This window comes from Triturus cristatus, chromosome 7 (assembly GCF_964204655.1).
Source record: "Triturus cristatus chromosome 7, aTriCri1.1, whole genome shotgun sequence".
Taxonomy (NCBI): domain Eukaryota; kingdom Metazoa; phylum Chordata; class Amphibia; order Caudata; family Salamandridae; genus Triturus; species Triturus cristatus.
Window position 1 is genome coordinate 631,209,204 of NC_140590.1, and position 16,254 is coordinate 631,225,457.

The 16,254-nt window shown below is 47.8% G+C and overlaps 1 protein-coding gene across 2 annotated transcripts in view; it reads left to right on the forward strand.

Annotated features, from left to right (window-relative positions):
• Positions 1-16,254, forward strand: part of CEP95 (centrosomal protein 95) — a 717,939-nt gene that overhangs the window by 342,820 nt on the left and 358,865 nt on the right. For both annotated transcript variants that reach the window (XM_085617251.1, XM_085617252.1), the window contains exon 11: positions 7,729-7,952. In XM_085617251.1, coding sequence (XP_085473377.1) covers positions 7,729-7,952 — 224 coding nt within the window. The remainder of the gene's footprint in view (positions 1-7,728; positions 7,953-16,254) is intronic.

Consider the following 16,254-nt stretch of genomic DNA (forward strand, 5'->3'; position numbering starts at 1 on the left):
TGCGTGAAGGCATGCTGGTTTCTAATCAGGTGATCGGCGCGGCGGCGGATGTCTCCTTGTTGGCCGCCCATGCCTACTGCCATGGCATCCACCAGAGGCGGCATTCGTGGCTGCGCCGGACGTCCCTCAAACCAGAGGCGCAGCACAGAGTGGCCAACCTGCCCTTCTCGGGGGAAACCCTGTTCGGAAAACATGCGGATGATGAGATGGCCCGCATGAAGGCGGAGGCGGAAACCCTGACGGCCGTCGGGTTGGAGAAAGCCGAGAAGAAGAAACGCCCGTTCCAGAGGCGGTTCGGGTCTTCGGGCAGAGGGCGTGGGCAGAGTTCGGGACAGCAGCAGCACCAACAGCAGCAGTTCCGGAAGCCCTTCCAGAAACGCCAGAGGGGTAGAGGAGGCCAGCAGGCGACTACCACTACCAAGTGCCCGGCCGGGTCTCGGCCCTGAGCGGCTACTTCCCCCTCAACCGTGACCCACTCCAGTGGGGGGAAGCATTCAACTTTTTCCGGCAGAGTGGAGAAAAAAAAAATTACTCCGGACAAGTGGGTGCTGAATATTGTTTGCAATGGATACAGTCTTCGGTTTATCAGCCCGCCTCCAGCGATTCCGCCGGTCAGCTCTCGGTTCCAGCTGAGAGAGCTCCAGGCGGAGGCAGACATCTTGTTGAGAAAGAAAGCGGTAGAAGAGGTACCTCTGTCTCAAAGGGGAAGAGGTCTGTACTCTCGGTTCTTCCTCGTTCGCAAGAAGGACAAGAACGAGTTCAGGCACATTCTGGATTTGCGACAGGAAAACAAATGGATTCGCAGAGAGAGGTTTCGCATGCTATCGTTGCACCAGATTTACCCTCGGCTGCAACGGGGAGACTGGCTCTGTGCCATAGATCTACAGGATGCGTACTTCCATGTGCCCATAGCACGGAAGCACAGGAAGTTCCTGCGATTCCAAGTCGGCGCCAATCACTATCAATACACAGTACTACCATTCGGGCTAAAGTCTGCGCCCAGGACCTTCTCGAAGTGCATGGCGGTGGTGGCGGCACATCTGCGAAGGAACAAGGTGTTTGTCTACCCGTATCTGGACGATTGGCTGATCAAGGCTTCATCCTTCTCGGAAGCGCAAGATCACTTCCGATGGACGTGTGCTCTCTTGCACAAGCTGGGGTTACACGTCAACATGGCCAAATCGGTCCCGACCCCGGTCCAGTGCATACAGTACCTGGGAGCCTCCATCGATACGCGGTCAGCAAGCGTGTCTCCTTCGGAGGAGAGACGGTTATCACTCCTTCGGAAGGCTCAGGACTGCTCCATCGATGACAGTGAGGAAGGTGTCTTCTCTACTGGGATCGATGGCCTCCTGTATCTTCCTCACGCCTCACGCTCGGCTACACATGAGACCACTGCAGGAGTGCTTGGAGGATCAGTGGGATCAGAGGACAGGCTCTTGGGACGACAAGATACGACTGTCGCTGCATGCTCTTCAGTCTCTGAAGTGGTGGTGTTCGGCGGAAAACCTCCTCAAGGGGGTTCCCTTCCACAAGGACATTCCCGCGACGAGTGTCGTGACGGATGCGTCTCTCCAGGGCTGGGGAGCGCATTCCGGGGACTTGCAGATTCAAGGAAAGTGGTCTGCTTTGGAATCGACGTACCACATCAATTTCCTGGAACTCAGATCTGTCTTCCTGGCACTGAAGACCTTCCTTCCGTCCTTCCAGACCAACTTGCTGCTGATACAGACGGACAATACAACCACGATGTATTACCTCAACAAGCAGGTGGGGTCGAGATCGCGCACCCTGTCGCAGAAGGCGCAGGCGATCTGGCGCTGGCTGCTGGTCCGAGGACTGACTATTACGGCCACGCATCTGCCAGGGGTGCAGAATGCTCAGGCGGACGCCTTGAGCAGGCTGATCCAGGAAAACCACGAATGGGTCATAAACGACGAAGTACTAGGAGAAGTCTTCGCAAGGTGGGGGACTCCAGACGTAGATCTGTTCGCCACCGCCGAAAACAGCAAATGCCGAGACTTCGCATCCAGGTACTACCAGCGGGGGACGCTGGGGAATGCGCTGTGGATCGATTGGTCGAACAGCTTTCTGTACGCTTTTCCACCCATTCCCCTGATTCCGGCAGTGCTCATCAAGCTGTCCCAGTCCAGGGCGCGGATGATCCTGATCGCCCCGGAGTGGCCCAGGCAGTGGTGGTTCACGGACCTACTTCACCGGTCTCTCCTTCCTCACATGCGGTTGCCGTGCAGGCCGGACCTTCTCACGAAGTTCGGGGGGCGGATGGTGCACCCCAACCTCTCGTCTTTGAGTTTGGCGGCATGGCTCCTGAGATAGTGCAATATGGCCATCTGAATCTACCAGACGATTGTATGGACATACTGAAGGAGTCTAAACGACCTTCCACTAGGACATCCTATGCTTACAAGTGGAAGAGGTTCTGTATCTGGTGTAAGTTCAAGAACTTTGATCCGACGACATGTAAGGAAGATGTCATCCTTCCGTATCTTTTACATCTGGCGCAGTCTGGCCTTAATTTCCATTCCATTAAGGTTCATCTGGCTGCTTTGACTGCTTACAGGAAATGCCCTTCACAGACTTCCTTCTTTCAGATCCCTGTGGTCAAGGATTTTTTGGAAGGCTTGAAGAAAGTGTTTCCTCCCGTCAGACTTCCCTCGCCTTCCTGGGACTTGAATGTGGTGCTGTCCAGACTGATGAAGGAGCCTTTTGAACCCATTCACAGGGCTTCATTGCAGCACCTATCCTGGAAGGCGGCGTTCCTAGTGGCCATTACATCGGCCCGCAGGGTGAGTGAACTTCAGGCATTATGTTGTCAAGAACCTTATACTGTATTTCATGCTGCTAAGGTTGTGATGCGTACTCACCCTAAATTTCTTCCTAAGGTTATCTCTGACTTTCATGTCAACCAGACTATAACTTTACCTACGTTCTTTCAGAATCCCTCTTCGCCAGCGGAAAGGTCTCTCCATTCCCTGGATGTTCGGAGGGTGTTGAAATTTTATCTGGATAAGACCAAGGATATTCGTAGGTCTGACCAATTGTTTGTTAATTATGGCTCAGTCAGGACTGGTCTTGCGACCTCTAAGCAGTCCATTTCTCGGTGGATTGTGTCCTGCATACAATTGTGTTATCAAAAGGCTAATAAGACCTTGGGGGGTAAACCTAAGGCTCATTCCACCAGGGGCAAAGCTGCCACGACGGCTTTGCTGCGGCCACTTGGAAGTCGGTCCATACCTTTGCTGCGCATTACTGTCTGGAGACGGATGCCAGGGCAGATGCTCAGGTTGGGCAGGCTTCGCTGCGAAATTTGTTCGCACAGTAGTGGTAGTGTCTTGTTTGTTCTCCACCGCTTTTGTTGTGTGGGGATGGGCTTGCCATTCTATTCACTAGATTATGACTACACAGAGATCCCCTACTACAGAAGGAGTAGTTTCTTTTCTGTAACTCCAGTTCTGTAGTAGGGGTATCTCTGTTATAGTCATAAGCGCCCGCCCTCCTCCCCGGTGGAGAGATACTTATTCATATGTAGAATGCTACAGGTCTGGCGTGCTACGCCTTCAAAAAGAACTGAAAGTAAATGGGACCTGCTGGGCATTCTGGGATACTGGGGAAAGTGTTGGAAACCTGGAAAGTTTTCTTAAAGGCACAGTATCCTGTTTTAAGCCACATAATGGCAGCCTATGGTGCTTGTCTGTCCACTCCTTCCTCTCTATCATTCCAGAGGCTTTTGCTGGTAGAGGCAGGGTTTTTTCCTATGTGGAGAAAAGCTGGACAGGCAGTGCTGTTTGTGGATGTTGGTGGAATTCTAGTTGAAGTACTGGACAGTGTAGCCTGTGGGTATAGGCTGCATTATCTGTCTTTAAATTAAATTCTCTCTTAAAGGTGTATGCAGGTCTGCATGATTTGTCACCTTTGAGATTATTTTTTATTGCTCCGGGGTCCACGCACATGGGCGGGACTATTCACTAGACTATGACTATAACAGAGATTCCCCTACTACAGAACTGGAGTTACAGAAAAGAAACTACTCCATATCTGGGGCCCTCTTTGGTTGCATCCTCTTAGGCATCTGTCGTTAGGTAGTTTGCCCGTTTTGTGGAGTTTAGTCCTTGTGTAAAATGCCCTGTGCAATATCTTGAGTTGTGTGAAAGCCAGCCTTAATCGCTATCAGTCTGTCCAAATCTCGTTCCCATCTGTCTTTTAACTTGTCTAAGGGCCGCAAACAATTCCGGACTAGGGTAGCATAACTTTCCAAAACTGCATGACAATATGAGCGGGTCGCTAGAAGTCTATATTGTAAGGAAGTCTCTTCCGCTATCTCCTCTAGGTGTCTAGTGTGGCTGTGTAGGGTATGCCTAACCTGTATGTAATGGAATCTCTGGAAGTCTGCTAGCTCATATTTTGCTTGGAGGTTCTCAAACAACAACATGCCTTTTCCATCCCACTGGTCCCCAACCTTAGAGATTCCGATGAAATCGCACTGTCGGAAGCCCTCCAGCTTTTTCAGACCCACAAGTATGCCCAAGTCCCATAATGGTGTTTCTAGGGTAATTTTCTCCTCCCATCCAGCCGCTTTGATCGCTGCCTTCCATTTCTGGATCACTGTGGCCATGTGGATCTGACCCTCTTGTAGATTAGTGCGGCTGTGGAGTGGCCTCAGTTATCCTCTTTGGGACAGAGCACTCCTATCAAACATAAAGGTGGGATCCCAATGCTCCTCAAATGCCTAGTTATTAATTACCTTCAGCTGTGCCGCTCAGTAGTATAATTTAAGATTGGGCAGAGCAGTGCCTCCCTCATATGGGCCTCTCGTCACCGTATCCAGTGCTATAATAGGCATGCCACAGTCTCACAATAGCATCCTGGTCGTCGCCTATGCTGCCTAGAAGAAATAGTCAGGGATTTTGTGTGGTGTATTTTGTAAAACATACAGGAATTTTGGTAAGATTGTTTTGTAGAGCACTGCCCTACCCAGCAGGGATATTGTTAGTTTCCTTCATCTGCCCACATCTGCTTTATTTTGACCGATCCAATATTCAGGTCTCTGAGCATAGAAGTCTCTAGGGACTTTTGTGATAAATATTTCTAAATATTAGAAGCCAGACGGTGACCACTACAGTGGGCAGACTCGGTTCTTGATGTGGGTGCCAGCCCGTAAGTGAGCATGTCACCGACTTATGGCAGTTTATTTGAATCCCGGAGTATGTCGCAAAAATTATAAGTATTTTCACTACCCTGGGATAGACCGCAGTGGGTCTGGCAAATACGGTAACAGATAGTCCGCATATAGGGACATCATATCCTCCCAATCCCGGGTCCCAGTGCAAGCCACGCAGCAAGGCATCCTTTCTGGCCCATTCTGCTAAAGGCATGATTGCCAACACAAATAATACGTGGGCCAATGTGCGTCCCTGCCTGGTTCCCCTTCCCAGTTAGAATTCTCATGATAGTGTCCTATTAAAGCACACTCTAGCCAGTGGTGTTATGTAAAGCAGTCAGACCCAGTCCATAAACGCTGATCCGAATCTCATTTTCCCAGCACCACCATGGTCTAGCCAATTGAGCGAGTCAAATGTCTTTTCGGCGTCCAGTGATAAAATCACCACTGGGTCTTGAATAATGCTGATTCTTTGGAGTATCCTGTAGAGGCATCTAATGTTGTTGTCTGGCTCTGTGTGGCATAAGCCCAGATTGGTACCTATTAATCAACCTATCGCACACCTCATAGAGGTGTGTGGCTAGAACCTTTGGCAGTTTTTTGGCCTCTATTTAATAGAGAGAGAGGCTTCTTTGGAGGCACAATTCTCCGGTTCCCACTTTATGAATTAGGCCAATGCGGACCGGACTAATTAGATTTTCAACTGAAGTCAAAATATTCTAGAGGGAAAAACATACTGATGATGCAAAATTGTTGCATTTTAAGAATATAGAAAGTAGTATTTTTTTGTACTTTCAAGATGGCTTTGGTGCAACGTGGTAGTCATCTTGCAGGTATAGAAAACACTTTTTTATATTCTTTTAGCATTGCCTGTTGCTGCTGGTAGCTATGCCAATGCTTGTGCTTTATAAAAGCATCTGCTAATGCCAAAGTGAATAGCAGCTGGCACAAAGCATAAGCAAAGCAAAACCTATTGCCTTTGCCAGTGCTTGTTTAACTCTGTAAATGTACCACATGGGGTTAAATGCCCCAAACTGCACGTAAAGGATATTACAAGTCACTGAGGAGTTCCATGGGCATGTGGAGGCATGAGACTGCATGTCATGTGCCTTCATAAAGGCACGGACCGCTGAGGTGACTTAATAAACGGTTATAATGTGCTCAGTTCAGGATATGTTGTGCCCTATAATTTGTGGACCCTGCCTTTTCTTCTGTACCGGGCTGCTGTGTGTGGACAATGCCTCATCTTCTGCCATACGCTAGCCCCACCTTGCATTCTTTCCAGGGTCATCATTTACGGCACTTGCCTTCCTCACCTTGACTTCTGTCGCAGGACTGCTGTGAGGGGTTGGTTCAGGTGGTTTAATTGGTACCTCTGTGTGCATCTTCTCCTTCCTGAGAGGCTGCTGTACTAGTCTTTTCTGTATGACATGTAGATTCCTCCTCACACGGGCTGTCTCCTCCCATGTTCACGTAATGATGAGAAGGGGCACTGTCACACGTCATTACTCGGTTGTAAGAAGTTATTACAGGCAAGTGGTGAAGTTATTTTCTTAAATGTGTGTTCTCAAGTCAATGTAATTATCTTCATCAAACTTACATGACCCCCGTGAGACTACACTGCCTCAAGCCAGAACTGCCTTCCACAGGCAAAACATAGGCAAACTTGTATCACATTGTGTGGTCCTGCTATAAACTCCGAGAATATTGGAATACCGTTAAAGGCATTTTGACTGAGACAACTGGCTGATCTGGCCTGCACCACCCCAAGGCGTGTCTATTGGGGGACAAGGCTATAACCCAAAAGGCAAAAATAAATGTAAATTGGTAGACTGCATTACTGATAGCTAAGAGGGATATCTCCAACAACTGGAGATTGATAACACTTCTGAAAATAGAAGGATGGAAAACAGAAACACGAAAAGTAGGTAAAGGACAAAATAAACTTCCTGAGAAACTTAAATTGCAGATCCGGCACAGTGGGAGGTGCCATGGCGTGGGATGACTTACTAATACTTGCCTAGCGGGGACCAATACCCGCCTTAAATCATAAAGCATTAAATAATACTGAAGTTGGGATAAAGATATGAGAAATGATCAAAGATTAGAGGGATATACACAATGAAAAATTGGTTGTCTATGACGATAAAAGTTTACAAAGCTTCGCCACCCACCCATCACTGTGCTCTGCCTGCTGAAAGTATGACATACCTAAATCAGTGACAATGACTTATAAAAGGAGTAAACGTTGGCACTGAGAATGTGCGATGTGTTGCAGAGTGAGAGTACTGGACATTATGTTGACTTGTGTAACTTTAGTTTACTAACAATAGTCTTGAGTAAGCCACAATATTATAGAGACGTGTTCTGCTTGCTGGATGAAAATGTCAGTAGAGAAATTATAATAAAGTGTTATGATTCCAGAAATGCTTGTAATAGGAATATACTCCACTTTACATAATTAGGGGATCAGCATGCAACAAAATATTTTTTGGTTTTCAGAAAAGTGCCTACTCCTCATCACTTTTTTCTCGGTGTTTCGGTCTTAGGGTCCAGTTTTAAATATCCAGAAAAAAGTTGCTTTTCGACCCTTGCCAGATATAAGGTTTATGACGTTGCAGAGTGACCTGGAAGGAAGAGAAGAATGGCCCTCATTTGGTGATGAGGAAGAGGCAACTCACAAAGACTGTCAGGTGCAGCCCTCCACTAATGAGCCACCACAGGAAGCAGGGCATGAGAGGTCATTTACAGCGCACGTTTCACAGTCCATCAGGTGAGTGTAATTAATTGTATGCAATCTACTCTTTTCCATTGGGCGCCAGTTAAGGTTTTGAGATGTGCATCTTACTTCCGTTTTTGGTGTGAAATATTTCTAAGGGTGGAAAAGAATTAAATTCCTGAAGGAAGTATGCTATGCTGTGAAAAAATTCTAAATGCATATTTTAGTTCTTAAACCATCGGCCCTAATTGTATTGAACACATACTGTCTTGTGGCTGAAAATTCACATGAGTGAATTTAATAATTTTTCGCATTTAATGTCCCTCTTCAAGTCAGCCAGCAATATTAGTATTGACACGCAGTGTTTTTTGGGCTGGTTCCTTCTGATGCCACTGATCTGGACAGATTAGGCAGTGCATCCGGAAGCTTTGGTAGGATTTAGTGTCTTTTAATCCCTGTTTTTTTATTGAAGGAGTATTTGTCTGACTAAAGTTATTAAACTTATCTGGTAAGCTGCTTTTCCCTAAACATCTCGTAACCTCTATGATTGTATGCAAACATTCTGTTGAACAGTTGTAATAGTATTAACTGAAGTCATAGTTGACTAATAAACAAATCTAGGACTCGTCCAGAAAATGGTACATGGCCTGTCTGGGTCCTGTCACTTGAAATACAATTTTCCTTTGTACTGTTTCCCACTTTTTTTTTTTTTTTTTTTTATCGTAACCTTCTATTGAAGACTTGAAAGATTGTAAAATACTTATGCGGTCATTGCTAGCACACAAAGGACTAGAAAGCATGATGTAAGCACGCTTGTGCTGTATCTAATGATGCAGGTGATCAGCAGGGTTTGTTTGAGAAAACACTCACTGACTGAGTCCTTGGAGAGCAATAAGTATGATTGCAGTCACAGTGCAACGCCATATGTAAGCAAGCGTTGAAGGTACATGCATTTGCTTCAGCGATTTTCTAAGCATCGATGTTCAGCATTGGCTGATCTGAAGAAATAAATTATTTTGAATCTTTATTTTCCCAATTGTTAGTAGCAATTGCGAGGAAAAAGGAGTGGTACTGCAGCCCTTCTTCCGTTACCCTGAACACAAATACAGTTGCACAGGAAGACACACTAGTTGATTAAGAGTGATGGTAAATGATCAGAGGGACTGCTTTGTAAAGGAAAGGTAGTTTTTGATGTCCGTCTATAAGCCTTTTTAACTGGCAGCTTTGGGCCACTTCCCTTTTGGTTGTGTGAGGGAGATAACCCAAATATAGATATTTTTGCTTTTCCCTTGCATATCAAATGGTCACTGTATTTCTTAAAAACCTCAAACATCGGTCACAATTGGGAACAGGGTGCAGGAGTGAGTGCCAGGTCATCTCTTCAGGCGCTCTTGCTTTTTACATAGTTTTTAAGACCCCACTTTCCTTTTGACAAGCTGAGGGGGAATGCCTCATTCTGCCACTACCCTTGGACAAGACAGGGCACAGGAATTCATGAACATGTCCCCCTGTGGCCTTGAACAAGCTGTGAGGGCAGAATCCCGCTCTAATACCTCCTCACTACACAGGGGAGAGGGAGAACACACAAGGGCTCTATGGGACCAAGAACAGATTAGGGGGAAGAAAGGGGGCACAAGTGCAGTGGGGTGGAGCTCAGAGTGGCTGCGGAGGGACTGGAGGTTGTGGGAGGGTAAATATTGGCTTCACAGCAGGCAATGAGCAGGAACATGCTTGAGGGGGTGCAAGGACGCAGGGGACCAGCAAGGGCAAAGCATCATGAGACTGCAGTGGAGTGGGGACACAACCAGCAGGAGAAGTGGTACATTTGTAGAAGGGCTACAGGGGCCTAGAGGCACAAGGGTAGTGGACTTGACTGGAGCTTGAAGGACACATAAAGGGGAGGCATTGGCACACCAAGGGGCTGCAGAAGTAGGGGGCTGACGGAGGAATATGGGGTGAAGGTGGCTCACCGGGTCAACAGGGGTGGAGTAGGGCAGCACATAGGAGCTGTAGGGGGAATGGGACACTGATGGGGCTGGCAATGGCACGCACAGGGCTGCAGTGGGACAGCTGTTCACCAGGAGCAGGCAAGCTGGCACATAGAGACTACAGTGTTACAAAGTGGTGCTTCAAGGGGAGGTATACATGGGGAAGAAATGATCAGGCACACAGAGGTGTTCCCGATATCCGACAAAGTGCCAGAAGAGACCAGGAAAGGTGGCACACAAGGGCAGCAGGGGCATGGGGACATAAAGGAGGAGTGGGGGCACAAAGAAAGGATGGAGGTGTGGGGATCACACCCTCAAACAACATACATGCCAATACATCCAGTATCAAATGGCCACCAACCAACATCCTACATCAGCAATTCCACCATTATACTTCAACACAAGTTAAATCCTACATCTACCCACGCTACAACTTATGTTCACACAACTTGCATAAAAAATGAAAATGCTTGAAATTCTCTAAAATAAGTGAAATTGAAAGAAAGTTAAATTTGACTAATCTGTTCAGTGTCTTTGCCATAAAATCTATGTCACAAAAAACAAGTTAATTGCTACCTTCACCTCGTGTTACAATCCCACTTTACTATGTCACCCTTAACTCCTAATCCCAGCATAAAGTATTCGCCTTGTCGGACAAAAAGTAACACTCCACAAAATATGAAACATTAACTATATCATACGCCTTCACACTCTTCCTTATAGATATGGCCATACAGTCGCCATTTCTCAAGAAACCCACGACAATATACCAGCACATCCACCTTCATACAAGCATCCACCCACCATTATGACAACGCTTCCATCATCATATGGCATCCACCCTACATCCTATATGACCGCATATCAACTGTTATATATCTGCACAACCAGCAATATGTCCCTATATGCACGATGTCCCTATCACGATAGCCACGTTCATATGCCCACAGCAATCATGAAGCTCATACACAGCCACCATCAAACACACCTACCTTCATACATCGAAGCATCAACCATAGTACACGCTCACCCAACATCATATCCTATATCATTGACCTTCGGACACCCAAACAGCATTCATTTGCAAGAACTCTAGTGCCACTCAAAGAATTTAGCTACACTAATAGGGCATGGGCTGGATGGCCAAAATGGTGGAACCTCAATGCTCCAGTTCGAAGCCCTCCAAATCCACATATCTTTGCCCCCATCCTTACTCATTGGGGGTCTGACATGATGGTATCTGGGAAGAAACACAACTGACAAGGCGGCTGACCCATCCTTTCCTGAACCAGGACACAACAAACTGGGTGGTGCAGCAAAACGAAGGTGAGGTGGGCAGTGGATACTGAGGAGACCAGCAGCCCCCTTCCGGTACCACAGAACAGTCCTGGCACACCCTACCAAGACTGCCTTCTGGGTGCAGGGGGCAGACTCCGGATTTTATGACTCCAGGGCTCTCAATACCTTCGCCCAGTCCTGCGGCTTACCGAGTGCCCGTGAGGGCCCTAACAACTTACTGCTATTGAAGTGGGGCGTACTCGGGGTCAGTGATGGCCCCCCTCTTTGACTGGAGAGAGGCAGAATTGCATTGTGATGGGCCGTTGAAACCCACATATGTGAAGATAGACTGCTGGTGAGTGCAAGAGACCGTGATCATCGAGGGCAGGCTGCGAGCAGTGTGATTGTCCCGCAGCCCTTTTCGGGACTGGTGGTTGTTACCTTACAACAGGTGGCTGCCGGCTGACAGTTTGAGCTCCTGCACCTGGTGGCATCCGGTGCCTGATGCCCGCCTTCTAAGCAGCCAAACAGGCCCTATTTTGGTCCAAAGACCTGATGCCTCCACTGGACCTCAGCCCTTTCTTTTTCATTGTAAGGGCCCCCAGAGCACTGGCTCCAAAATAAGCTTGGTACTGGGTGAAAAGCTAAGGCACATTATCTCAGTCAGACGTTCCCAGCAAATGGCTGCAGTGCATACCCCAGCGGCAGTAAAGGCTACCTCGGAAGCAGGCTGAGAATGAGCCTTTGTGTTTCGCAGCCCCATCCCAGGAGCAGGCCCTTGACAGTAGGCGCTGGGCTCTCGCAATGGCGGCCACCTTTTGAGACCTACAGCCGCTCTCTTCTGACTATTCCACCGTGGAATCAGATAGAGAGTACCCCTCCTTGCTTCTCTTATCGCCCAGACTCCCCACCAAGAATAACCCCAGAATTGTGGATGAGCTCTTATGAGAACTACCACTAACTTGGGTTGGGTCCCTTCTAGGAACTGAGAAATGGGTTCACAGGTCTTTCGGAACCTTTTCAGTTTCTTTTAATGCTCCCTTAACATGGGTTCCAACTGACCTGGTCATAACTTCCACATCTAGTCCCAACGTGGGACCAACATCACAAAAACCCTCTGATCAACGTGGGGGGCTCTGGCCACTGCTACTCCAGCCGCTACTGGTCTGTAACATGCATCCCACATTCCTACTGGAGGCCTTTGGATACTGTTTGGACAGCTGGAAATTTGCCCCCTGTCCCTTTTATTGCCTTTGGTTTACTTTACAGTTGACCCTTTTTGGATATTGTTTTTATGAAGCTAGAGAGCTGACTTTAGTATAGACAGTGGCTCTGGCCACTGCTACTCCAGCCGCTACTGGTCTGTAACATGCATCCCACATTCCTACTGGAGGCCTTTGGATACTGTTTGGACAGCTGGAAATTTGCCCCCTGTCCCTTTTATTGCCTTTGGTTTACTTTACAGTTGACCCTTTTTGGATATTGTTTTTTATGAAGCTAGAGAGCTGACTTTAGTATAGACAGTGGCTCTGGCCACTGCTACTCCAGCCGCTACTGGTCTGTAACATGCATCCCACATTCCTACTGGAGGCCTTTGGATACTGTTTGGACAGCTGGAAATTTGCCCCCTGTCCCTTTTATTGCCTTTGGTTTACTTTACAGTTGACCCTTTTTGGATATTGTTTTTATGAAGCTAGAGAGCTGACTTTAGTATAGACAGTGGGGCCCAACATTCTTTTTTACCCTCCCTGACAGTGAGTGAGAAACTCCTGACAGGACCTCATACCTTACACATGCATTTAGACTCACCATGGCTTAGTTACAGAAATCTCAATCTGTCCTGGAATATTTGAGGAAGGCAGACATCTACTAAGAGTTACAATATCTTCTCCTTACATAAGCACAAAGGGATCTAAATAGCACTCCTTCAGGAGGCTTGTTTCACTTGAGTGGAAGGAGAGAGATACCTTCACCACTAATTATTGAACATATACCCTGGGAGCCCTCGTCTGGATGAAACTGGGGACCCCCTTCGATCTTTAATCCACTGATCTAGATATTGACTGTAAGGTTTGCTCAACTAGAGGCCAAGCTAGACTGTACTCCCATCATAATAGGCAGGATCTACGCCCCCAAAACTGTTCAACACACCTTCCTTAAGTGGCTCAACAGGACTGGCTAAATGGTCGTTTAGGAGGAGGGGGTGACTTCCATGGCATCCTGGTCACTAACTCAGATAGGTCACACACACCCCCAACCCCCCGACTTTCATCATTCTGTTTGTCAGTTCACGATGTATAGGCGTGATTGGTTAGAGTAGTTTCTACTTCTACATCAGTTTGCGCCATAGATTACTGGGCAGGGAGCTTTCAGATTAAATTCCTGTTGCTGATTTACCTTACATGATGGGGTAGACCCTCCTCGCCTATTCCCACATGGCGATGGTAACCAAAGACCTTGGAAGACCCGGCATATTGAGGTGTTCTTGCAGAGAAAATACTAGAGTATTTTGAGCATAATAGTGGGACAGCATCATACTCGATAGTAGAATGGGAGGCATTCAAGGTTGTGATTCATGACCTGTGCATACAGGCCTTGGTGTGTGGACCTAAGATAATAGTGTAGGATCTAGCTGGGGTAGAGAAATGGTAGAAGGAACATTACTAAAAGATTATCTGAATCAAGTATGTGAAGAGGAGGTGCCTCTGGTAGAGCGCCTGCGCTGCTTAGATTATTCTGCTTTTAGGTCTTGGGCGCATTCTGATGGGGACAAATCCGGCAGTCTTCTTGCACGAATAGTTAATAATGACACAAGGCAAGCACTAATTACGACCCTGCAAGTTGCGAATGAGAAGTTACAATACTCGAAGCAGACAATTTCATTCCTATTCATTCTCTAAATGTTATCAATCCCTGTATAGTTAGCCACTCCCAGTCTCCCCTAAATGACAATTGATGCTTCCTTGATGACCTCTCTTTGCCCAGGTTAGCCAAGAACTACAAGAAAAAATATACACTCCTATAACCGCCCAGATATTAAGGGAGCAATTATTGCATTAACTTCTGGGAAAACTCTGGGTACCAATTGCCTCCAAGTCGAATTTTACAAAACCTAAGCTGGCTGGTGTGCATTAGGCAGCACTAGCTGACAGGCCACTCCCCTCATTCTTCCGAAGGGCACTCTGGTCTCAATTTTAAAAACAGGACTAGACTCCCTGTGAGAAGTTGGCCTGATGTATGATGTCACTAGTTATAGTGTACACCTTATATCAGTCCAAATACCCTTATGGTGATTGGTTGTAAAGTCAACCTTATAGACCAGCTATCCTAGTGGTAGCATGGACAAGAGCAGTCTTAGGCTAAACTCTGAATGGCATGTGAAGCCAGCTGTGATACCATATACAATCCCTTGAATACCAAATGAAAGGACACCACAACAGATATATATATAAAATAAAGTGTATTTATTCTAAGCAAACCCTCAGCACTCTTTATGAGATTAGAGGTAAGTACAACACAGTCTTATTTATGCATACATTAAGTCACACAGGTAAGTAATACAGTTAGGCCCTAGGGGCCACGCAAACCATATACTAAGTAAGTGGTATAAGAACCACTGTCACGGAAATAGAATAGGCCTAGGCCTAGGGAATCGCTGGGGCTACACTACACTAGCGTTAGTTAGGAAGTGGGAGGCCCACGGGATTCGTGTGCAGAGTGGAAACACTCACGCGTAATGCGTAAAAGTCAATAGCAATAGTACAGTTTAGAAAACGGTAGATTTAGGACACTTCCGGAGTAGCTAGGAAGTTGAGACTTGAAAACTAGACACTAGGATAGTCACTATCCTGATGAGCACCGGAGTACCCAAGTTACCTAGCCCACAGGCTGCGGGTGCATAGGGGTGAAGATGCGTCGTTTTCGTCGTCGACTCCTATGGATGCCTGAAGAAAGATGCTGACAGGCAGTCAGTGAAGAGTGTCCGGTGGATCCCAAGGCTGGGATCAAGAAGAGAAGAAACCTGCAAGCAGAAGGGACAGAGTCAAGGTCACTAGCCAGTGACCACGTGGAACCAGGAAGGAACCAGGCGATGTCGTGAAGAGTTGCAGGTGAAGGTGAAGCTTGTCGCTGCAGCCAGGAGGACCAGGAAGCGTCGAGGACGACCAGGACCAGGAGGCGAGCTGTCCCACGAAGGCTCTTGCTGTCGGCGGCGTCGAAGTTGGACTAGGACTCACCAAGCCTTGGCAAGCGGAACCCACGAAGAACAAAGGACTTGCTTCTGGTGCAGACCAGGAAGGTCTGGGGTGCTTCTTCTTTGCAGAGAAGCGGGAGCCAGTCTGGAGGAGCCAAACCAGCGCAGAAGATTTCAGGGTGCGTCGTCACAGAGGCCACTAGCCAGCGGGCAAGCAACCGGACAGACGCGGCAAGCAGGAAAATGCTGAAGGGCCCCACGCAGGACTCGTGGAGTGTGGGGGGGCTGATCTTCGGTGCAGATGGTGCTTGGGGTTGGGGCTTCTCAATCCCCGGTGCACAACTTCGAGGGTGCCTCAGAAGCTGCGCTGTAAGTTACTAGCCACTTTTCCCAGGTAGCCGGTCCCACGTCGCTCGTCGCCTCCACGGATCTCAGCTCTGCTGCAGATGTGGATGAGGGTCGGAGAAGTCTGGAAGTCAAGGCTCTGGTCGGGCTCTGCAGTCGGTTCCTCGTAGAACGGTCGCAAAGCAAAGGGTAGTCTCTTGATGGTGCCTGTTTGCACAGGGTAGCCACTCCTTGGCTACAAGGGAGATTCTTCAGTCTTCTTCTTTCGTCGAATGTCGAAGGTCCAGAGTTTCTGTTCAGTTTTGCAGGTTCAGCATAATCTAAAGTCTTGAGGCCCAACTCCCACTCTTATACTAATCTGGGGGGCTGGGATACCTGCTAGGTCACGCCTTATGGGTGGGACCTGGGAGGGGGTGGTTACACCCACTTCCCTTTGTCCAGTTTCGCGCCAGAGCTGGGGCTGGAGTGCCCCAGCGCCGGTTTGAACTGGACTATGCAAGGAACACCTTGTGTGCCCCAGGCATGTCTCATTCCTTTCAGCCCACCCTGCCCC